At 39.1% G+C, this 25,345-nt stretch overlaps 1 protein-coding gene across 1 annotated transcript in view; it reads left to right on the top strand.

Moving 5' to 3' along the window:
- Positions 1-25,345, top strand: part of LOC133548276 (zinc finger protein 615-like) — a 74,154-nt gene that overhangs the window by 5,434 nt on the left and 43,375 nt on the right. Inside the window, exon 2 of the mRNA XM_061893593.1 lies at positions 14,157-15,098. Coding sequence (XP_061749577.1) covers positions 14,157-15,098 — 942 coding nt within the window. The remainder of the gene's footprint in view (positions 1-14,156; positions 15,099-25,345) is intronic.

Raw genomic sequence — 25,345 nt, 5'->3', positions numbered from 1 at the left:
CAGGTGCATGTCTTTGGAAGTGGGAGGAAGCCGGAGTACCCGGAGGGAACCCACGCATTCACGGGGAGAACATGCAAACTCCACACAGAAAGATCCCGAGCCTGGGATTGAACCCAGGACTGCAGGACCTTCGTATTTTGAGGCAGACGCACTAACCCCTCTGCCACCGTGAAGCCCGGTCTATTTTCCAATATTGCAGATTTCTTTGACTTTATCGTTGGAAATGCATCTGCTTTGATATCCACACATTCTTGCCATCTCAGTCGTAGCATAGCTGTCGTGGGTAAAGTGTGCGGAACAAACGAGGGACTTTCGCATCTTTTGGCCAGTGGTGCAACTTGAATCCGTCCCTGTTGGTGTTGTTACACCCTCCGACAACACACCCACCAGGCATCATGTCTCCAAAGTACGGGAAAACAGTCGAAAAAACGGAAAATAACAGAGCTGATTTGACTTGTTGCGTGTAATGAGATTGAGAAAATGGCAGATCGCTTCACGTTGTGATGTCACGGGTGAAAGGTCATCGCTCCGACAGGCTATCAATTGAAAGGCATTTAAATTGCCAAATTCACCCTTTTAGAGTTCAGAAATCGGTTAAAACAGGTCTTTTTTCTGCAACATCAAGGTATATATTGACGCTAACATAGGTCTGGTGAAGGGAACATTATCACAATTTCAAAAGGGTTAAAAACAATAAAAATCAGTTCCCAGTGGCTTGTTGTATTTTTTGAAGTTTTTTTCAAAATTTTACCGGTCTCGGAATATCCCTAAATAAAGCTTTAAAGTGCCTTATTTTCGCTCTCTGCGAAGACACTGGCCATTTCCCTGTGACGTCACACAGTGCTGCCAATGTAAACAAACAATGGGAATACCACAGCAAGATATAGCGACATTAGCTCGGATTCAAACTCGGATTTCAGCGACTTAAGCGATTCAACAGCTTACGCATGTATTGAAACAGATGGTTGGAGTATGAAAATATTAAAGAAGAAACTGTAGCTATTGAGCGAATAGCTATTGATGCTATTCATAGCCATAGCATGGCCGAATAGCTGCGTTAGCATCGCCGGTAAAATGTGCGGACCAAACGATCAGGACTTTCGCATCTTTTGACACTGGAGCAACTTAAATCCGTCGATTGGTAAGTGTTTGTTTCGCATTAAATGTGGGTGGAAGGAAACGTAATATAGTTGCAAATGCATCTACAGGTTATCCATACATCTCTGTGCCATGTCTGCTTCAGCACATTAGCGTAGCATGTTAGCATCGATTAGCTGGCAGTCAACATCAACAAAACTCACCTTTGTGATTTCATTGACTATCGTTGCAAATGCATCTGCAGGTTATCCATACATTTCTGTGCCATGTCTGTCTTAGCATCGCCGGTCAAATGTGGAGACACTCTGGCACATTCAATGGGGGTCTGGCAGCAGACACTTTGGCATCTTGGGGCCAGTGGTGCAACTTGAATCCCTCCCTGTTAGTGTTGTTACACCCTCCGACAACACACCCACCAGGCATGATGTCTCCAAGGTTCCAAAAAATAGTCCAAAAAACGGAAAATAACAGAGCTGAGACCCGGTGTTTGTAATGTGTTGAAAATGAAAATGGTGGGTGTGTTACCTCGGCGACGTCACATTCTGACGTCATCCCCTCCAGCAAAATAAACAGAAAGGCATTTAATTCGCCCAAATTCACCCATTTAGAGTTCGGAAATCGGTAAAAAAAATAGATGGTCTTTTTTCTGCAACATCAAGGTATATATTGACGCTTACATAGGTCTGCTGATAATGTTCCCCTTTAAACATCAATTTTTATGGAACATGTCCACAAAAACACTGAATTTCTTTTCACAGTTTATGAACTTACATTCATATTTTGTTGAAGTATTATTCAATAAATACATTTAGTTTAGAGTTGAGTTTATACCATAAAGTTCTATTTTGGTTTCATCTGACCACATGACATTCTCCCAATCCTCTGCTGTATCATCCATGTATCCTTTTTGGTATAAACTCAACTGGTGGTGTTTGGAGGAAGAAAAATACTGAGTTGCATCCCAAGAACACCATACCTACTGTGAAGCATGGGGGTGGAAACATCATGCTTTGGGGCTGTTTTTCTGCTAAGGGGACAGGACGATTGATCCGTGTTAAGGAAAGAATGAATGGGGCCATGTATCCTGAGATTTGGAGCCAAAACCTCCTTCCATCAGTGAGAGCTTTGAATGGTTGACCAAATACTTATTTCCCACCATCATTTACAAATAAGTTCTTTGAAATTCCTACAATGTGAAGTCCTAGATTTTTTTTCACATTCTGTCTGTCACAGTTGAAGTGTACCTATGATGAAAATGACAGACCTCTGTCATCATTTGAAGCGGGAAAACTTGCACAATCGCTGGCTGACTAAATACTTTTTTGCCCCACTGTACCTGCGAAAAGTTGCTGACTTTGAGCTTTGTTCTCCTGCAAATGGTTCACCATTTCCTGTTTTTCACATGCTTCTGTAATGGTGGCGAGGTCCTCCTATGCGTCAGTTTCCTCTGTTACAGCGAGCACGGCTCTCTGTCTTCTATTTTGTTCAGCATGTGACCTACATTTGGCGGCAAAATGGTTGTCTTTGCCACAATTTTGCATGTCTTACCAAAAGCTGGACACAACTTCTTGTTCCTTGCATGTGTTTTACCAGAAAAATTGCAACTGATCATATCTTTATGTTGCGGCACTTTCTGCACTGCATGTATTTCTTCCAGCGTCCGTCCTTGCAGAGTTCTGCTGTTTTCTTTTGACAGCTCTGCCGCTCTGCATATTTGCAGGCACTTTTCCAGGGTTAAGTTGTCCTCCCTCAACAGCCTCTCTCTCATTGCACAGCTGTGTCAGCCACAAACAAGTCTGTCTCTTTTTAGGGAGTCCTTAATACCTCCAAAATTGCACATATTTGCCAAAACTTTCAAATCTGTAACATACTTGTCACTGTTTCCCACAGGTCAGGCATCTATTTGTGGTGGGGTGGTCGGGCGGGGGGTGGGGGGGCGGGGGTTTGGGGCGTTGGAGGCGGGGGCCGGGGGGTTATGGTTGATGGGGGGTGGCAGCGGCGACGGCGATGACCAAGAAGAACGTGGAGTTGGGATATAATTACAACACTTTATGTACATATTTATATAATATTTACATATTTATATAATATGTAACTACAAGCTCCATTCACAGACAGAGTCCCATTGTTTTTATGAGCGGTCGAGCGAGTCAAAAGCCGAAAAAACAAAAAAACAAAAACATTTTTTTGATTGATTAAACGTTGTCATAAAGCAAGTTGTTTCAACGTTGTATTTGTGTTGTAGAATGTTGGCTGGGAAATGATCATAATTCAATGACAATGTCCGAATCTGGAGTTTTTTAAATGTCAAAAAGCATGTTGTTTCAACGTTGTGTTTGTGCTGTGGAATGTTGGTTGGGAAGTGACCAAAATTCTACGTCAAATCAACGTTACAACACAACATTGATTAAAGGTTGTCATAAAACATGTTTTTCAACGTTGTGTTTGTGTTGTAGAATGTTGGTTGGGAAATGATCATGATTCAATGACAAATCAATGTCAGCATCTGACATGTATTAAATGTCATAAAGCATGTTGTTTCAACGTTGTATTTGTGTTGTAGAATATTGGTTTGGAAATGACCAAATTTCACCGTCACAACCTGACATTGAATAAACGTTGTCATAAAGCATGTTGTTCCAACGTTGTATTTGTGTTGTAGAATATTGGTTTTGGAAATGACCACATTTCAACGGTCAAATCAAGGTCACAACCTAACATTGATTAAACATCGTCAAAAAGCATGTTTTTCCACGTTTTATTCGTGTTGTAAAATATTGATTAAGAAAATTACCAAATTTCAATGGTCGAATCAATGTTTCTACATGACATTGTCAAAAAGCATGTTGTTCCAATGTTGTATTTGTGTGATAAAATATTGGTTGGGAAATGACCGAAATTCTACAGTCAAATCATCGTCACAACACAACATTGATTAAACGTCATCAGAATGCATGCTTTTCAACGTTGTATTTGTGTTGTAGAATATTGGTTTGGAAATGACCAAATTTTAACGTCACAACCTGACATTGAATAAACGTTGTCAAAAAACATGTTGTTTCAATGTTGTATTTGTGTTGGAGAATATTGGTTGGGAAATTACCGATATTCAATGTCAAAATCAACGTCACAACACAATATTGATTAAACGTCATCAGAAAGCATGCTTTTCAACGTTGTATTTGTGTTGTAGAATATTGGTTTGGAAATGACCAAATTTCACCGTCACAACCTGACATTGAATAAACGTTGTCATAAAGCATGTTGTTTCAACGTTGTATTTGTGTTGTAGGATGTTGGTTTTGGAAATGACCACATTTCAACGGTCAAATCAAGGTCACAACCTAACATTGATTAAACATCGTCAAAAAGCATGTTTTTCCACGTTTTATTCGTGTTGTAAAATATTGATTAAGAAAATTACCAAATTTCAATGGTCGAATCAATGTTTCTACATGACATTGTCAAAAAGCATGTTGTTCCAATGTTGTATTTGTGTGATAGAATATTGGTTGGGAAATGACCGAAATTCTACAGTCAAATCATCGTCACAACACAATATTGATTAAACGTCATCAGAATGCATGCTTTTCAACGTTGTATTTGTGTTGTAGAATATTGGTTGGGAAATGACCAAATTTCAACGTCACAACCTGACATTGAATAAACGTTGTCAAAAAACATGTTGTTCCAATGTTGTATTTGTGTTGTAGAATATTGGTTGGGAAATGACCGATATTCAATGTCAAAATCAACGTCACAACACAATATTGATTAAACGTCATCAGAAAGCATGCTTTTCAACGTTGTATTTGTGTTGTAGAATATTGGTTTGGAAATGACCAAATTTCAACGTCACAACCTGACATTGAATAAACGTTGTCATAAAGCATGTTGTTTCAACGTTGTATTTGTGTTGTAGGATGTTGGTTTTGGAAATGACCACATTTCAACGGTCAAATCAAGGTCACAACCTAACATTGATTAAACATCGTCAAAAAGCATGTTTTTCCACGTTTTATTCGTGTTGTATAATATTGATTAAGAAAATTACCAAATTTCAATGGTCGAATCAATGTTTCTACATGACATCGTCAAAAAACATGTTGTTCCAACGTTGTATTTGTGTGATAGAATATTGGTTGGGAAATGACCGAAATTCTACAGTCAAATCATCGTCACAACACAACATTGATTAAACGTCATCAGAATGCATGCTTTTCAACGTTGTATTTGTGTTGTAGAATATTGGTTTGGAAATGACCAAATTTTAACGTCACAACCTGACATTGAATAAACGTTGTCAAAAAACATGTAGTTCCAACGTTGTATTTGTGTTGTAGAATATTGGTTTTGGAAATGACCGATATTCAATGTCAAAATCAACGTCATAACACAATATTGATTAAACGTCATCAGAAAGCATGCTTTTCAACGTTGTATTTGTGTTGTAGAATATTGGTTTGGAAATGACCAAATTTCACCGTCACAACCTGACATTGAATAAACGTTGTCATAAAGCATGTTGTTTCAACGTTGTATTTGTGTTGTAGGATGTTGGTTTTGGAAATGACCACATTTCAACGGTCAAATCAAGGTCACAACCTAACATTGATTAAACATCGTCAAAAAGCATGTTTTTCCACGTTTTATTCGTGTTGTAAAATATTGATTAAGAAAATTACCAAATTTCAATGGTCGAATCAATGTTTCTACATGACATCGTCAAAAAGCATGTTGTTCCAATGTTGTATTTGTGTGATACAATATTGGTTGGGAAATGACCGAAATTCTACAGTCAAATCATCGTCACAACACAATATTGATTAAACGTCATCAGAATGCATGCTTTTCAACGTTGTATTTGTGTTGTAGAATATTGGTTTGGAAATGACCAAATTTTAACGTCACAACCTGACATTGAATAAACATTGTCAAAAAACATGTTGTTCCAACGTTGTATTTGTGTTGTAGAATATTGGTTTTGGAAATGACCGATATTCAATGTCAAAATCAACGTCACAACACAATATTGATTAAACGTCATCAGAAAGCATGCTTTTCAACGTTGTATTTGTGTTGTAGAATATTGGTTTGGAAATGACCAAATTTCAACGTCACAACCTGACATTGAATAAACGTTGTCATAAAGCATGTTTTTCAACGTTGTGTTTGTGTTGTAGAATATTGGTTTTGGAAATGACCGATATTCAATGACAAATCAATGTCAGCATCTGACATGTATTAAATGTCATAAAGCATGTTGTTTCAACGTTGTATTTGTGTTGTAGAATATTGGTTTGGAAATGACCAAATTTCACCGTCACAACCTGACATTGAATAAACGTTGTCATAAAGCATGTTGTTTCAACGTTGTATTTGTGTTGTAAAATATTGGTTTTGGAAATGACCACATTTCAACGGTCAAATCAAGGTCACAACCTAACATTGATTAAACATCATCAAAAAGCATGTTTTTCCACGTTTCATTCGTGTTGTAAAATATTGATTAAGAAAATTACCAAATTTCAACGGTCGAATCAATGTTTCTACATGACATTGTCAAAAAACATGTTATTCCAACGTTGTATTTGTGTGATAGAATATTGGTTGGGAAATGACCGAAATTCTACGGTCAAATCATCGTCACAACACAACATTGATTAAACGTCATCAGAAAGCATGCTTTTCAACGTTGTATTTGTGTTGTAGAATATTGGTTGGGAAATGACCGAATTTCAACGTCACAACCTGACATTGAATAAACGTTGTCAAAAAACATGTTGTTCCAATGTTGTATTTGTGTTGTAGAATATTGGTTGGGAAATGACCGATATTCAATGTCAAAATCAACGTCACAACACAATATTGATTAAACGTCATCAGAAAGCATGCTTTTCAACGTTGTATTTGTGTTGTAGAATATTGGTTTGGAAATGACCAAATTTCAACGTCACAACCTGACATTGAATAAACGTTGTCATAAAGCATATTTTTCAACGTTGTGTTTGTGTTGGAGAATGTTGGTTGGGAAATGATCATAATTCAATGACAAATCAATGTCAGAATCTGACATGTATTAAATGTCATAAAGCATGTTGTTTCAACGTTGTATTTGTGTTGGAGAATATTGGTTTGGAAATGACCACATTTCAACGTCACAACCTGACATTGAATAAACGTTGTCATAAAGCATGTTGTTTCAACGTTGTATTTGTGTTGTAGAATATTGGTTTTGGAAATGACCACATTTCAACGGTCAAATCAAGGTCACAACCTAACATTGATTAAACATCGTCAAAAAGCATGTTTTTCCACGTTTCATTCGTGTTGTAAAATATTGATTAAGAAAATTACCAAATTTCAACGGTCGAATCAATGTTTCTACATGACATTGTCAAAAAACATGTTATTCCAACGTTGTATTTGTGTGATAGAATATTGGTTGGGAAATGACCGAAATTCTACGGTCAAAATCATCGTCACAACACAATATTGATTAAACGTCATCAGAAAGCATGCTTTTCAACGTTGTATTTGTGTTGTAGAATATTGGTTTGGAAATGACCAAATTTCAACGTCACAACCTGACATTGAATAAACGTTGTCATAAAGCATATTTTTCAACGTTGTGTTTGTGTTGGAGAATGTTGATTGGGAAATGATCATAATTCAATGACAAATCAATGTCAGAATCTGACATGTATTAAATGTCATAAAGCATGTTGTTTCAACGTTGTGTTTGTGTTGGAGAATATTGGTTTTGGAAATGACCACATTTCAACGTCACAACCTGACATTGAATAAACGTTGTCATTAAGCATGTTGTTTCAACGTTGTGTTTGTGTTGTAGAATATTGGTTTTGGAAATGACCACATTTCAACTTCTTTCTCCTTTCTTTGAGACACTAGTGATTTAGGACTATATAAATAAACATTGATTGATTGATTGAATGGCAGGGTCCCTGATATCACATGTTGACAAAAATATAAAATTTACATAATAAAAATGAACTACAGGCTTCCCAAATGCTGTAATAAATGAAGCATGATGAGTTGACTTGAAACTGTTTAATGTTGCACTTTTTATATGTAGAAGAAAGGTTTTGTCATTTATTTTAATCAAAGCAACAATTTGAGGCAGTTTAATGTGGATTAACGTGGGCAGAATTATTATAGTGTCCCCATTGTTAAAAGGATCAATCCATTGTTTACAAATTTGGTAAATAAACAACCAAAACATTTATATTTTGTTGTTGTCTTACTGCATACTTCCTGGTCTTTGATGACTTCCTGTCATGTTGAACACACAAGTGTGCTAAAGCCCTCAAAACCTTTTAGTTGGCAAATTAAAAATTGCAATTAAGAATATTGAGAAGACATTTTAATACCTCGAGCCGGTTAGATCAGGAAAGCCATGTTTATTTTAGAGCTTGTTTCAAAATGCATGGTTGGTAAAGTATACAATTACAAGAAAGTGAATGAAAAACTACAAAAAATAATCAAATTTGCTTTCTTACTGGTCACACAAAGCTAAAATGTGGAAGTTTTTTGTTTGTTTCCATGTGTTGGGAATGTTTCTTCCACGAGTAGAATGGAATGTGCAGGGAGTCATGTTGGTTGTTGCTTGAGGAACAAAACACAACGAGGCCTCCCTGTTGCCATGGTAACGCCTGCTCTCCTACGCACGCATGCTGCACACTCCCTGGAAGTACCTAGTAGGAGATGTGTGTGTGTGTGTGTGTGTGTGTGTGTGTGTGTGTGTGTGTGTGTGTGTGTGTGTGTGTGTGTGTGTGTGTGTGTGTGTGTGTGTGTGTGTGTGTGTGTGTGTGTGTGTGTGTGTGTGTGTGTGTGTGTGTGTGTGTGTGTGTGTGTGTGTGTGTGTAAAAACTAATAATTCTATGCTTTGCCAGCTGTAACTACCGTATTTCCTTGAATTGCCGCCGGGGGGCTAATTGTTTTAAAACCTCTTCTCACTCCGGCACTTACCAATGGCATGCGGTAAATATGGGCCTGCGCTTATAAATTTGAGTGTGATGTAAGGATACCATCATGAAAAGCACATTTAATTTAAAAAAAAAAACGTTATTGTGGTTTTACCTTTACTTATAAATGAAGTCCATGCACAGCTCCTTCTGATCAAAAGCATCGATAACTTGTTTATAGAAGTCTTCCTTATCTTTCTTCAGTTTTAAAAGTCTCTCTGTCTCGATGGAGATCTTGCTTTATTACCTCCTGCTTCGATTGAAAGTCCAGTTTAGAAAACTGTTTTATTTTAGATATGTAATCCTCCATGTTAAAAGTGCAAGCGAGAGGAAAAAATAAACACACTCTGCTCACTCTTGCTGCTTGTTGTCACTTCTTCTGCAGCCGAGTAGTCGCAAGAAGGATCACTAGCGCCCTCTACCACCAGGAGGCGGGAGTCATTTAATGACTCATATTTGACACACGCAGCTACGGTATATTAATAAAACATACCTGCTTACTGTTCTTTTTAGCATATTCAATATCTTGGACCTTAAATCCTACTGAATAGCTCTTAATCTTCTTCCCTTTATGCGATTTCAAATGATTGAAATCAGCCTCCTCCATTTTGAAAATGATGACAGGTGAAGTGTCACGCGTGACGTGACGAGTTTGACCCGAAGGAAATTCTAGACATGCGCTAATAAAAATAATATTTTGCGAAACGAGTTACGGCGGTAATGCTAAGCATGCGCTAATTATTTTGCGAAACGAGTTTGACTCGGCGGTAATTCAAGGAAATACAGTATATACCAAATATTGTTATATAAAGTAATTATTGTTCATCAAGAATTGTATTATTATTATAAAATCTGAGACTTTTGCTCCTTCTTTCTCCTTCTCCGACCCACAATGCTTCTTGTTTTCTGATTTCCTTTTAAATGTGCTATTATTGTGTGAATGCTCCAAAACATTCACACATATGCTTTTCTACACCAAAACTCATCTATTTATTCAACTTCTTCTTCTTCTTTTCTAGATTTTGGCGCGCTCTACCATCCACATTTTTCACCTGATTCAAACCTATTTGGGAATAGCGGGCATTCCCTTAGCAAATTCCAAAAAATTCCCAGATTTCCCAGAATTCGAGGTTTTCCGGGACATTTTTCCCATTCAAAATGGATTGGCCCTTTTTTTAAACTTTCACCATTTTCACATTTTTCAACCGATTCAAACCATTCCACCTTCGACACATTCCTGCACATTCAATCTGTTATTTTTCAAGAAAATTCCAGGAATTCCCATTTTTCTGACCCTTTTTTCTGGCGACTATTCCTTCCACATTTTTCAACCCAGTTTCACTGTCAAAACATTCTTCTTAATCAGGACAAAAAAACAAGAGTTGTTTTTCGAACTAAAAAAATTCCCGGTTTTCACGAAATTCCTGGTTTTCACAAAATTAAATTTCTCAATTAAAAACGTTACTACTTCAACATTTCTCGACTGATTTGAAAAATTCCAGCACCAACCATTTCAACTCATTCCCGCTTTTCCCGAAATTCCCAAGTATTTTTAAAATTCCCATTCAAATAAAGTGAAGTGAATTATATTTCTATAGCGCTTTTTGTCTAGTGACTCAAAGCGCTTTACATAGTGAAACCCAATATCTAAGTTCCATTTAAAGCAGTGTGGGTGGCACTGGGAGCAGGTGGGTAAAGTGTCTTGCCCAAAGACACAACGGCAGTGACTAGGACGGCAGAAGCGGGGATCGAACCTGGAACCCTCAAGTTGCTGGCACGGCCACTCTACCAAGGGACTATAGCGCCCAAATCAATGGGACAATCTCCAAAGTTCCACAATTCCCGCATTTTTCATCTGATTCAAACGGTCCAGCCTGTTTGGAAATTGTGTGCTCTTCTTCAACAATTCTAAAGAAAATTCCAGGATTTCAGTTCAACTTCAGCATTGGAGCATTCACACGCAATTCCTTCAAGAATTGCCTCATCCAGTTCTAGATGATGATTTACGAACCCCGTTTCCATATGAGTTGGGAAATTGTGTTAGATGTAAATATAAACAGAATACAATGATTTGCAAATCCTTTTCAAGCCATATTCAGTTGAATATGCTACAAAGACAACATATTTGATGTACAAACTCATTAACTTGATTTTTTTTTGTGCAAATAATTAACTTAGAATTTCATGGCTGCAACACGTGCCAAAGTAGTTGGGAAAGGGCATGTTCACCACTGTGTTACATCACCTTTTCTTTTAACAACACTCAATAAACGTTTGGGAACTGAGGAAACTAATTGTTGAAGCTTTGAAAGTGGAATTCTTTCCCATTCTTGTTTTATGTAGAACTTCAGTCCTTCAACAGTCAGGGGTCTTGTTGTATTTTACGCTTCATAATGCGCCACACATTTTCCATGGAAGACAGGTCTGGACTGCAGGCGGGCCAGGAAAGTACCCGCACTCTTTTTTTACAAAGCCACGCTGTTGTAACACGTGCTGAATGTGGCTTGGCATTGTCTTGCTGAAATAAGCAGGGGCGTCCATGAAAAAGACGGCACTTAGATGGCAGCATATGTAGTTCCAAAACCTGTATGTCCCTTTCAGCATTAATGGTGCCTTCACAGATGTGTAAGTTACCCATGCCTTGGGCACTAATGCACCCCCATACCATCCCACATGCTGGATTTTCCACTTTGCGTCGATAACAGTCTGGGTGGTTCGCTTCCCCTTTGGTCCGGATGAAACGATGTCGAATGTTTCCAAAAACAATTTGAAATGTGGACTCGTCAGACCACAGAACACTTTTCCACTTTGCATCAGTCCATCTTAGATGATCTCGGGCCCAGTGAAGCCGGCGGCGTTTCTGGATGTTGTTGATAAATGCCTTTGGCTTTGCATAGTAGAGCTTTAACTTGCACTTACAGATGTAGCGACAAACTGTATTTAGTGACAGTGGTTTTCTGAAGTGTTCCTGAGCCCATGTGGTGATATCCTTTAGAGATTGATGTGGGTTTTTGATACAGTGCCGTCTGAGGGATGGAAGGTCACGGTCATTCAATGTTGGTTTCCGGCCATGCCGCTTACGTGGAGTGATTTCTCCAGATTCTCTGAACCTTTTGATGATATTATGGAGCGTAGATGTTGAAATCCCTAAATTTCTTGCAATGTCACTTTGAGAAAGGTTGTTCTTAAACTGTTTGACTATTTGCTCACACAGTTGTGGACAAAGGGGTGTACCTCGCCCCATCCTTTCTTGTGAAAGACTGAGCATTTTATGGGAAGCTGTTTTTATACCCAATCATGGCACCCACCTGTTCCCAATTAGCCTGCACACCTGTGGGATGTTCCAAATAAGTGTTTGATGAGCATTCCTCAACTTTATCAGTATTTATTGCCACCTTTCCCAACTTCTTTGTCACGTGTTGCTGGCATCAAATTCTAAAGTTAATGATTATTTGTTTATGAGTTTGAACATCAAATATGTTGTCTTTGTAGCATATTCAACTGAATATGGCTTGAAAAGGATTTGCAAATCATTGTATTCTGTTTATATTTACATCTAACACCATTTCCCAACTCATATGGAAACGGGGTTTGTATAATGTGGTAATAAATGATTGTAATGGAAACAAAGTTCTGTCTTTAAATACATACCATGTGTGTTTTTATCATCTTTCACTTTCACTATGCTGCCCTTGGTGGAAGAACATTGGACAACCCCTGGTCAAATTGTTGGTTTTGATTATTTTTCCATATTTTGCTCGACTTCAGAATAAAAGGGCACGATTATTTTCGCATGAGTTTTATTGACCCTCTCCTTGACTATCGCTGTACTTACCTTTTCTTTCAAAGCTTAAAGGGGAACATTACCAGCAGACCTATGTAAGCGTCAATATATACCTTGATGGTGCAGAAAAAAGACCATCTATTTTTTTAACCGATTTACGAACTCTAAATGGGTGAATTTTGGCCAATTAAACGCCTTTCTGTCTATCGCTGATGTGGTGATGACGTCAGAACGTGACGTCGCCGAGGTAACACACCCGCCATTTTCATTTTCACATTACAAACACCGGGTCTCAGCTCTGTTATAGTCCGTTTTTTTGACTATTTTTTGGAACGTTGGAGACATCATGCAACAACACTAACGGGGAGGGATTCAAGTTGCACCACTGGCCCCAAGATGCAAAAGTGTCTGCCACCAGACCCCCATTGAATGTACCAGAGTGTCTCCACATTTGAGGGGCGATGCTAAGACAGACATGGCACAGAGATGTATGGATAACCTGCAGATGCATTTGCAACGATAGTCAACTAAATCACAAAGGTGAGTTTTGTTGATTTTGACTGCCAGCTAATCGATGCTAACATGCTACGCTAATCGATGCTAACATGCTATTTACCGGCGGTGCTAAAGCAGACATGGCACAGAGATGTATGGATAACCTGTAGATGCATTTGCAACTATATTACGTTTCCTTCCACCCACATTTAATCCGAAACAAACACTTACCAATCGACGGATTTAAGTTGCTCCAGTGTCAAAAGATGCGAAAGTCCTGATCATTTGGTCCGCACATTTTACCGGCGATGCTAACGCAGCTATTCGGCCATGCTATGGCTATGAATAGCGTCAATAGCTATTCGCTCAATAGCTTCAGTTTCTTCTTCAATATTTTCATACTCCAACCATCTGTTTCAATACATGCGTAATCTGTTGAATCGTGTAAGCCGCTGAAATCCGAGTTTGAATCCAAGCTAATGTCGCTATATCTTGCTGTGGTATTCCCATTGTTTGTTTACATTGGCAGCACTGTGTGACGTCACAGGGAAATGGCCAGTGTCTTCACAGAGAGTCGAAAATAAGGCACTTTAAAGCTTTATTTAGGGATATTCCGAGTCCGGTAAAATTTTTAAAAAAACTTCAAAATATGCAAGCCACTGGGAAATGTTTTTTATTGTTTTTAACCCTTTTGAAATTGTGATAATGTTCCCCCTTTAAGTTCTTACTTTTGGCACTCCTGTCACCGCCAAAAGTGCCTAAAACTAATGTTTGAATGTGTTTGTGTCCTGCAGTCGGTGAAGAACATCTTCCTCCAGATCAACAATATTGGACCTCCAAGATGGAACAGGAGGAGACAGAGCCCCCCTGCATTAAAGAAGAGGACGAGGAAGCTGATATCTCTCATTTCCCAGTGACTGGTGTCCCTGTGAAGAGTGACGATGATGAGGGCCAAGGTGAAAGTGAGGAGAGGAGAGAGGCGGAGCCTCCAAGCAGCAGCTCACCTTCAAGACAAGGTGATGGAGACCACTGTGGAGGATCCCAAGCAGACTTAGCTCCACTGTCAGATAGTGAGCAGACAACAACACCCTCTCCTGACACTGATGATGAAGATTCTAAAGCTGAAGCTGGAGTAAATTCCTTCCCGTGCTTGGTTTGTGGGAAAGCGTTTACCCGAAATGCACATTTGATATCACACAAAAGAACACACACGGGGGAAAAACCTTTCGTTTGCTCCGTTTGCGGTAAAAAGTTCACTGAAAAGGGCGGCCTGAAGAAACACACGAGAACGCACACCGGGGAAAAACCGTTTTCCTGCTCGGTCTGCAAAACGAGTTTCAGCGACCATTCAGCGTTGGCGAGGCACACGAGGATACACACCGGGCAGAAACCCTTTTCCTGCGCCGTCTGCCACGCCAACTTCCGCCAGCGGACAGCTTTGGTGACCCACACGAGACGGCACACCGGGGAGAAACCGTTCTCTTGCTCGGTCTGCCAAACACGTTTCAGGGTTCAGACGTCCTTGAATCAACACATGAGGACGCACACCGGAGAGAAACCTTTTGGCTGCACTGTCTGCGACAAAAGATTCTCCCAAAAGTCAACGCTGACTGAACACGCCAGGTTGCACACCGGAGAGAAACCTTTCGCCTGCTCAGTGTGCGACATGAGCTTCAGTTACCACTCGTCGTTCATCCAACACAGGAAAAGACACACACGGGAGAGTTTAGCTGTGTGATATTTGAACGTAAACAATCTCCCAGGAAACAGACGAAATTATCTTGATTCTTGTCAACATTTCTCCCAGATACCGTATATCCTTGAATTGCCGCCAGGGCGCCAATTGATTTAAAAGCTCTTCTCACTCTGGCGTTTACCAAAGGAATGCGGTAAAGGCAAGCATGCGCTAATTATTTTAATACCTATTCTCACTCCGTCGCTTACCAAAGGCATGCGGTAAATTTAGGCCTGCGCTTATAAATTTGAGTGTGATGTAAGGATACCATCATGAAAAGCACATCTAATTAAAAAAAACGTTATAGTGGTCTTACCTTTACTTATAAATGAAGTCCGTGCTCAGCTCCTTCTGATCAAAAGCATCGATAACTTGTTTATAGAAGTCTTCCTTATCTTTCTTCAGTTTCAAAAGTCTCTCTGTCTCGATGGAAATCTTCCTTTACCTCCTGCTTCAATTGAAAGTCCAGTTTAAATAACGGTTTTATTTTAGATATGTAATCCTCCATGTTAAAAGTGCAAGCGAGAGGAAAAAATAAAGGATCGCTGCTCACTCTTGCTGCTTGTTGTCACTTCTTCTGCAGCCGAGTTGTCGCAAGAAGGATCACTAGCGCCCTCTACCACCAGGAGGCGGGAGTCATTTAATGACTCATATTTGACACACGCAGCTACAGTATATTAATAAAACATAGCTGCTTATTGTTCTTTTTAGCATATTCAATAACTTGGACCTTAAATCCTACTGAATAGCTCTTAATCTTCTTCCCTTTATGCGATTTCAAATGATTGAAATCAGCCTCCTCCATTTTGAAAATGATGCCAGGGGAAGTGTCACTCGTGATGTGACGAGTTTGACCCGGCAGAAATCCTGATCCGGCGGTAATGCTAAGCATGCGCTAATTATTTTGCGACACGAGTTCGACCCAGCAGTAATTCTAGGCAGGCGCATACTATATACCCGGCGGCAATTCAAGGAAATACGGTAAATACATTCCTGCATGTCTTTGTGGAACATGCCATGGATAAAATAACAACTAGCTTTATTTTCACTAATTTGAGTGTTCTAAAAGCTTCTTACTTCGGCCTTTAGTCATTTTGTTGTGATGAAGTATACTGGTCCGCGTGTCAGGACCTGTCATTTTGTTGTTTTCCTTATTTTTGTATTTGCTTCCTTTTCTGCGCTCTTATGTTTGTTTCACTTCCTGTTTGCCTTCGCCACTCTTCTGGCCTCAGCACTGGTCTTCCTCAACTGTCCCTGATTGCCAATCAGGCCCCTTCATATTGCAGCCACAGGGCTCTATCTTTGTTTCTTGTCTTTCCGCGTCTTCTAGTGTTTCCTGGCGCAAGAATCGTACTTTGTTTTTGACATTAAAGTCATGTCTACCTGTTGAACGCCTGCTGTCTCTACGTCTGGGGGTTCAAAGCCAACAGAACCTCACATCCATCCGTCGGGTTTCTTTCACTTATCCAAGTCAGGATGGCAAAAGCAGCAATCCTAGTCAGGAAGCCCAGATTTGCGAGTCTTTGGCCACATTTTTCACTTTCACCAATGGCCCACTGAGGCGTTCCTGGGCCTGTTGCAAGATGGAGGTCCACCCCAGGGCTTCCTGCTGGTTGGGCGTGTCCAGAATTCACTCTGTGGTGTCCTTTTTCTGGAAAAGCACATTGTCAGGTTCAAACACTGATGACATCTATTAAACAGACAAAGAAGCAAGGAATTAAACAGAGACAGAATTCAATTCAGCTCAATTGAGGAGAAACGTCTGGGCTGTACTCTTTGTACAGTCTCCCACCACGCTCTGATGAAAGATTGTATGCCTCCTCCTTTATTTGGACTTTCCCTGATTACATGGCAACAGCTGTTTCTAGAGGAAGGGGGGTCGTAAACAGCCGTCGCCTTTGGTTACAAAACAGTTCAAAGAAAAGGTGCCTGGACAGGCGTAAAGTCTTGTAGATCTCGGGTCAAGACAAAATCTTCCTGTTGATTACAATACATCAAAGAAACGGACACCTTCATGTCGCTTCCCACCCTACACAGTGGAGTTTTACAAGCCTTTAGATTGGTAAAATCAAAGACAGCTTTTGTCTGCTCCCAGGGAACTCTTTGAAGAACTTTGAACATGTCACATGGGAGGCGCTGGCTGGATATTGAGTCCGAGTGGACCATGTTCCGCACCTCTATTGTCAAGACGGCTGATTGGGGCTGTAGTCGCAAGGTAGTTGGTGTCTGTCGTGGTGGTAGTCCTAGAACCTGTTGGTGGACACCAGCGGTGAGGGATGCCGTCAAGCTGAAGAAAGAGTCCTATCGGGTTATTTTGGCTCATAGGACTCTGGAGGCAGCGGACCAGGTACCAACAGGCCAAGCAGTGCACTTACGTACTTGCCAACTCTGAGACCTCCGAATTCGGTAGATTGGGGGGTTAGAGATGGGCGGGGTTAAGGGGGAGGAGTATATAGCTATTATTCACTGAAATTCTTATATATATATATATATATATATATATATATATATATATATATATATATATATATATATATATATATACAGTGGGGCAAAAAAGTATTTAGTCAGCCAGCGATTGTGCAAGTTCTCCCACTTAAAATGATGACAGAGGTCTGTCATTTTCATCATAGGTACACTTCAACTGTGAGAGACAGAATGTGACAAAAAAAATCTAGGACTCCACATTGTAGGAATTTTAAAGAACTTATTTGTAAATGATGGTGGGAAATAAGTATTTGGTCAACCATTCAAAGCTCTCACTGATGGAAGGAGGTTTTGGCTCCAAATCTCAGGATACATGGCCCCATTCATTCTTTCCTTAACACGGATCAATCTTCCTGTCCCCTTAGCAGAAAAACAGCCCCATAGCATGATGTTTCCACCATCATACTTTACAGTAGGTTTGGTGTTCTTGGGATGCAACTCAGTATTCTTCTTCCTCCAAACACCACAAGTTGAGTTTATACCAAAAAGGATACATGGATGATACAGCAGAGGATTGGGAGAATGTCATGTGGTCAGATGAAACCAAAATAGAACTTTTTGGCATAAATTATAACTAATATTGATACTGTTGTTGATAATATTCATTTTTGTTTCACTACTTTTGGTTTGTTTTTTGTGGTGTTTGTGTCTCCTCTCATTGGTCTGTTTATTGCAGTTCTGAGTGTTGCTAGGTCAGGTTTGGGTTTGGAATTTGATTGCATTGTTATGGTATTGCAGTGCAGTGGTTTGTTGGATTGATTAAAAAAAATAATAATAAAGAGATAGAATAGAATAGAAAGTACTTTATTGATCCTTGGGAGAAATTCAGCACCACAGTTCGCTCACAATAGACAATAATAATAATAAATAATATATAACATATATTATATATATGATATATAATTTATGAATAGTATAAATATATTCTACATATATTCTACATTTAAGTGCAGTCAAGGAACATATGCATTATACAGTCTGATGGCTGTAGATATGAAGGACCTCCTGTGTCGTTCTGTGTTACATTTAGGGAGTCTAAGCCCTCCACTGAACATGCTCATTCTCTCCACAAGGTCCGAGTGTAGTGGGTCGGAGGTGTTGTCCATAACGGCTAGGAGTTTTGCTAGATTTCTCCTCTCTGACACCACCGCCAGTGAGTCCCACCACCTTACTGGCCTTCTCTACCCACTTGTCCAGTCTGTATGTGTCCCTCACTCTCAGCCAGCTGCCCCAGCAAGCCACGGCGTACAAGAAGGCGCTCGCCACCACCGACTTGTAGAACATCTTCAACATCTTTGTACGGACGAAAATGAGAATCAATTCTGAATGGCACAACGTGAGAATCGCGATTCATATTCTAATCGATTTTTTCCCACACCCCCTAATATATATATATATATATATATATATATATATACATATACATATATAAATATATATTGTTGGGAAATTGTGTTAGATGTAAATATGAACGGAATAAAATTATTTGCAAATCCTTTTCAAGCCATATTCAGTTGAATATGCTACAAAGCATATTTTTTTATTTTTTTTATTTTATTTTTTATTTATTATTTTTATTTATTTATTTTTTTTTATTTATTTTTTTTTATTTTTTTTTTACTATTTATACTACCATATTGTACATGCACCTTAGGAGGAGCTGCTCCAATTTCGTTGTTCTTTGAACCTGTTCATTGCAATAATGACAATAAAACTCTATTCTATTCTATTCTATTCTATTCAAAGACAACATATTTGATGTTCAAACTCATAAACTTTATTTTTTTGTGTGCAAATAATCATTAACTTTAGAATTTGATGCCAGCAACACGTGACAAAGAAGTTGGGAAAGGTGGCAATAAATACTGATAAAGTTTAGGAATGCTCATCAAACACTTATTTGGAACATCCCACAGGTGTGCAGGCTAATTGGGAACAGGTGGGTGCCATGATTGGATATAAAAGCAGCTTCCATGAAATGCTAAGTAATTCACAAACAAGGATGGGGTGAGGGTCACCACTTTGTAAGCAAATTGCCGAACAGTTTTAGAACAACATTTCTCAACGAGCTATTGCAAGGAATTTAGGGATTTTACCATCTATGGTCCGTAAAATCATCAAAAGGTTCAGAGAATCTGGAGAAATCACTGCAGGTAAGCGATGGTATTACAGACTTTTGATCCCTCAAGCGGTACTGCATCAAAAACGGACATCAGTGTGTAAAGGATATCACCACATGGGCTCAGGAACACTTCAGAAAACCACTGTCTGTGACTACATTTGGTCGCTACATCTGTAAGTGCAAGTTAAAACTTTGCTATGCAAAGCCAAACCCATTTATCAACAATATCCTGAAACGCCGCCGGCTTTGCTGGGCCCGAGCTCACCTACGAAGGACTGATGCAAAGTGGAAAAGTGTTCTGTGGTCTGACGAGTCCAAATTTCAAATAATATTTGGAAACAGAGAACGTGGTGTCCTCCAGAACAAAGAGGAAAATAACCATTTGGATTGTTGTAGGCGCAAAGTGTAAAAGCCAGCATGTGTGATGGTATGGGGGTGCATTAGTGCCCAAGGCATGGGTAACTTACACATCTGTGAAGGCACCATTAATGCTGAAAGGTACATACAGGTTTTGGAGCAACATATGTTGTCATCCAAGCAACGTTATCATGGACGCCCCTGCTTATTTCAGCAAGACAAGTGTTGCAACAGCATGGCTTCGTAGTAAAAGAGTGCGGGTACTTTCCTGGCCCGCCTGCAGTCCAGACATGTCTCCCATGGAAAATGTGTGGCCATTATGAAGCGTAAAATAGGACAGCGGAGACCCCGGACTGTTGAAGGACTGAAGCTCTACATAAAACAAGAATGGGAAAGAATTCCACTTTCAGAGCTTCAACAATTAGTTTCCTCAGTTCCCAAACGTTTATTGAGTGTTGTTAAAAGAAAAGGTGATGTAACACAGTGGTGAACATGCCCTTTCCCAACTACTTTGGCACGTGTTGCAGCCATGAAATTCTAAGTGAATTATTATTTGCAAAAAAAATAATAAAGTTTATGAGTTTGAACATCAAATATGTTGTCTTTGTAGCATATTCAACTGAATATGGCTTGAAAAGGATTTGCAAATCATTGTATTCTGTTTATATTTACATCTAACACAATTTCCCAACTCATATGGAAACGGGGCTTGTATAAAATAAATACTTGAATTTCAGTGTTCATTTATTTCCACATATACACAAACATAACACTCCTCATTGTTGTATTTGAAAGTGCGATGCTTTGCAGCCAGCAGCACAGCCTTTGAAGGAGCATAGGTATGGGCAGCATCCGTCACATTTAATTTGCAGGAAAGGAGTGACTTTAGGGTTGAATTGTCCATCCTCGTTCTATTTTCTGTCACTGTCTGTTTTTGGACATTACTGCTTGCCGTAGTTTTGAAGCAATGCATGATGGTATTCCCGATATTGTGTGTCAGTGTATTAACGTGCTGGCTGGAAAAAACACGCTGAGAAATAGCTCCATGCCTTCCTCCTTTATGGGTTATAGATCAAGCTATGGATGACGGAGACATACATAATAGTCTCCTTCTTGTTGTGTGTACAGTTTTGCACTCTCTAACTGGGCCGGCACGCTATTTATATTGAAGGAAGGTGGACGTGACGACAGACTGTCCTCACTCAAGCCAGGCTGGAAATTGGGAGAAATTCTGGAAAAATGTTGTCCAGGGAGATTTTCGGGAGAGGCACTGAAATTTGAGAGTCTCCCGGAAAATTGGGGAGTGTTGGTAAGTATGATTTAAGCATTAGACACCTTTTTACCTGCACCCTGCCTCCCGCTGTTTCCATCCACAAAGCAATTAGCTACCGTCTGCCACCTACAGACATGCAAGAGTATGACGTGGTAAGTCTGCTGATCTCCAGACAGTATAGAAACTCAACAACACATCATTTGCAGACTATAATTACTGGTTTGCAAAAAATATTTTTTACCCAAATAGATTAAACTAGATCAGGGGTCACCAAGGCGGTCGCCCGTAAGGACCAGATGAGTCACCCGCTGGCCTGTTCTGAAAACAGCTTAAATAGCAGCACTTACCAGTGAGCTGCCTCTATTTTTTAAATTGTATTTATTTACTAGCAAGCTGGTCTCGACATTTTTAATTCTAAGAGAGACAAAACTCAAATAGAATTTAAAAATCCAAGAAAATATTTTAAAGACTTTCTCTTCACTTGTTTTAATAAATTCATATATTTTTACTTTGCTTCTTATGACTTTCAGAAAAACAATTTGAGAGGAAAAAAAATACAACCTTAAAAATGTTTTTAGGATTTTTAAACACATACCTTTTTACCTTTTGAATTCCTTCCTCTTCTTTCCTGACAATTTAAATAATTGTTCAAGTAAAAAAAAAAAAATGTTATTGTAAAGAATAATGAATACATTTTAATTGAATTTTTCATTTTAGCTTCTGTTTTTTCGACGAAGAATATTTGTGAAATATTTCTTCAAACTTATTATGACTAAAATTCAAAAATAATATTCTGGCAAATCTATAAAATCTGTAGAATCAAATTTAAATCTTATTTCAAAGTCTTTTGAATTTCTTTTAAAACATTTTGTTCTGGAAAATCTAGAAGAAATCATGATTTGTCTTTGTTAGAAATATAGCTTGGTCCAATTTGTTATATATTCTAACAAAGTGCAGATTGGATTTTAACTTATTTAAAACATGTCATCAAAAATATATATTTATTGTGAGGAATCCTTAAGATGATCAGTGTTTCCACAAAGATAAATATCATTAATTATTAATAATAACATAGAGCTATTTCTGGCAATTTATTTAAGTGTGTATCAAACTGGTAGCCCTTGGCATTAATCAGTACCCAAGAAGTAGCTCTTGCTTTCAAAAAGGTTGCTGACCCCTGATCTAGATCATCTCCCACGGCACACCAGACTGTATTTGGGACGGCGTGGCGCAGTGGGAGAGTGGCCGTGCGCAACCCGAGGGTCGCTGGTTCAACCCCCACCTAGTACCAACCTTGTCACGTCTGTTGTGTCCTGAGTAAGACACTTCACCCTTGCTCCTGATGGGTGCTGGTTGGTGCCTTGCATGGCAGCTCCCTCCATCAGTGTGTAAATGTGGAAGTAGTGTCAAAGCGCTTTGAGTACCTTGAAGGTAGAAAAGCGCTATACAAGTACAACCCATTTATCATTATCTCACAGTGGTTGAAAACCACTGACTTACAGCATATGAGAATATTCTATTACTGTTAAGCAAACTGTGGATAATAAAACATGTGTCCTTTATCATAGCTACACGTATGAGAAACAAGTGGGTGAAAATGGGTGGTATTGAGTGAAGAAAGATGACTGAAATGCGCTGACAGTTCATTGCTGCTGACAAATGAATTGATTAACGTGGACTAACATTTCATTTATTGACTCTGGACTATTGAAACTACAGGAGCTAGTAAAGCTACAGACATTGTGTGTCATGTTTAAGGCTAGAAGTAAAACATTACCAGCAAATTTACGAAAAATGTCACTTCATCACTTCTGAGAATACAGAGCATAGAAGAAAAGGTCATTTCAAACAACATAGGCGGGCATAGCTCGGTTGGTAGAGTGGCCGTGCCAGCCACTTGAGAGTTGCAGGTTCGATTCCCGCTTGTGCCGTCCTAGTCACTGCCGTTGTGTCCTTGGGCAAGACACTTTACCCACCTGCTCCCAGTGCCACCCACACTGCTTTAAATGTAACTTAGATATTGGGTGTCACTATGTAAAGCGCTTTGAGTCACTAGAGAAAAGCGCTATATAAATATAATTCACTAATTCACAATATTCAAGGACAACTTTAAAACAAATGTGTACATCAGTGGTGGGGGTAAAATTGTGGAATTCTCTTTACAACGAGATAAAAAACTAAAAATATATTCCAATTGAAAAAAATATATAGATATAGAACAATAAGATCATATGGACAGCCATAAGTGTTTACATTTTGTTTTGTATTTATTATTTTACTTATTTTTTGTCTGGTTTTGTTTTTGCTCTGTATCATTCCGTGAGGTGTATATTATATTATTATTCTTATTTTCTTGGTTTGGTTTATCCTTTATGAAGTTTTGCACTTGTGTTTTTCTTGTGTTTTTTGTTTTTGATTGTTTCATTACATTTGGATATATGTGTCGGCTTAAATGATATTCATGAAGTAAGACAATGTTTTATGTCATTATCCATGCGTTTGTTACGTCTCGTCTCGATTACTGTAACGTATTATTTTCGGGTCTCCCCATGTCTAGCATTAAAAGATTACAGTTGGTACAAAATGCGGCTGCTAGACTTTTGACAAGAACAAGAAAGTTTGATCATATTACGCCTGTACTGTATATACCTTTATATACATATATACATACATATATACCTATACTGTATATACTTTTATATACATATATACATACATATATACCTATACTGTATATACCTTTATATCCATATATACATACATATATACCTATACTGTATATACCTTTATATACATATATACATACATATATACCTATACTGGCTCACCTGCACTGGCTTCCTGTGCACTTAAGATGTGACTTTAAGGTTTTACTACTTACGTATAAAATACTACACGGTCTAGCTCCATCCTATCTTGCCGATTGTATTGTACCGTATGTCCCGGCAAGAAATCTGCGTTCAAAAGACTCCGGCTTATTAGTGATTCCTAGAGCTCAAAAAAAGTCTGCGGGCTATAGAGCGTTTTCCGTTCGGGCTCCAGTACTCTGGAATGCCCTCCCGGTAACAGTTCGAGATGCTACCTCAGTAGAAGCATTTAAGTCTCATCTTAAAACTCATCTGTATACTCTAGCCTTTAAATAGACCTCCTTTTTAGACCAGTTGATCTGCCGCTTCTTTTCTTTCTCCTATGTCCCCCCCTCCCTTGTGGAGGGGGTCCGGTCCGATGACCATGGATGAAGTACTGACTGTCCAGAGTCGAGACCCAGGATGGACCGCTCGTCGGGACCCAGGATGGACCGCTCGCCTATATCGGTTGGGGACATCTCTACGCAGCTGATCCGCTTGAGATGGTTTCCTGTGGACGGGACTCTCACTGCTGTCTTGGAGCCACTATGGATTGAACTTTCACAGTATCATGTTAGACCCGCTCGACATCCATTGCTTTCGGTCCCCTAGAGGGGGGGGGGGGTTGCCCACATCTGAGGTCCTCTCCAAGGTTTCTCATAGTCAGCATTGTCACTGGCGTCCCACTGAATGTGAATTCTCCCTGCCCACTGGGTGTGAGGTTTCCTTGCCCTTTTGTGGGTTCTTCCGAGGATGTTGTAGTCGTAATGATTTGTGCAGTCCTTTGAGACATTTGTGATTTGGGGCTATATAAATAAACATTGATTGATTGATTGATTGATATGTCAAAGGGGGCAGGAAATTATAAAATTTTCTTCATCCTGCTCCTTCTCAGGAATTGTGTGAATTTAAATTGTATAATTGTGATATAATTATTTATCGTTCTAAATGAACGTCAATGAATGAGATAAATAAAAATGAAATGAAAAAAAAATGAAATGAAACGTGGACCCCGACTTAAACAAGTTGAAAAACTTATTGGGGTGTAACCATTTAGTGGTCAATTATACGGAATATGTACTGTACTGTGCAATCTACTAATAAATGTATCAATCAATCAATGAATTGCACTGAGTGGAGCAGATCACCACTCCAAGATGGCG

This window comes from Nerophis ophidion, linkage group LG02, assembly GCF_033978795.1.
Source record: "Nerophis ophidion isolate RoL-2023_Sa linkage group LG02, RoL_Noph_v1.0, whole genome shotgun sequence".
NCBI lineage: Eukaryota > Metazoa > Chordata > Actinopteri > Syngnathiformes > Syngnathidae > Nerophis > Nerophis ophidion.
This window is presented reverse-complemented; position numbering and strand designations above follow the sequence as displayed.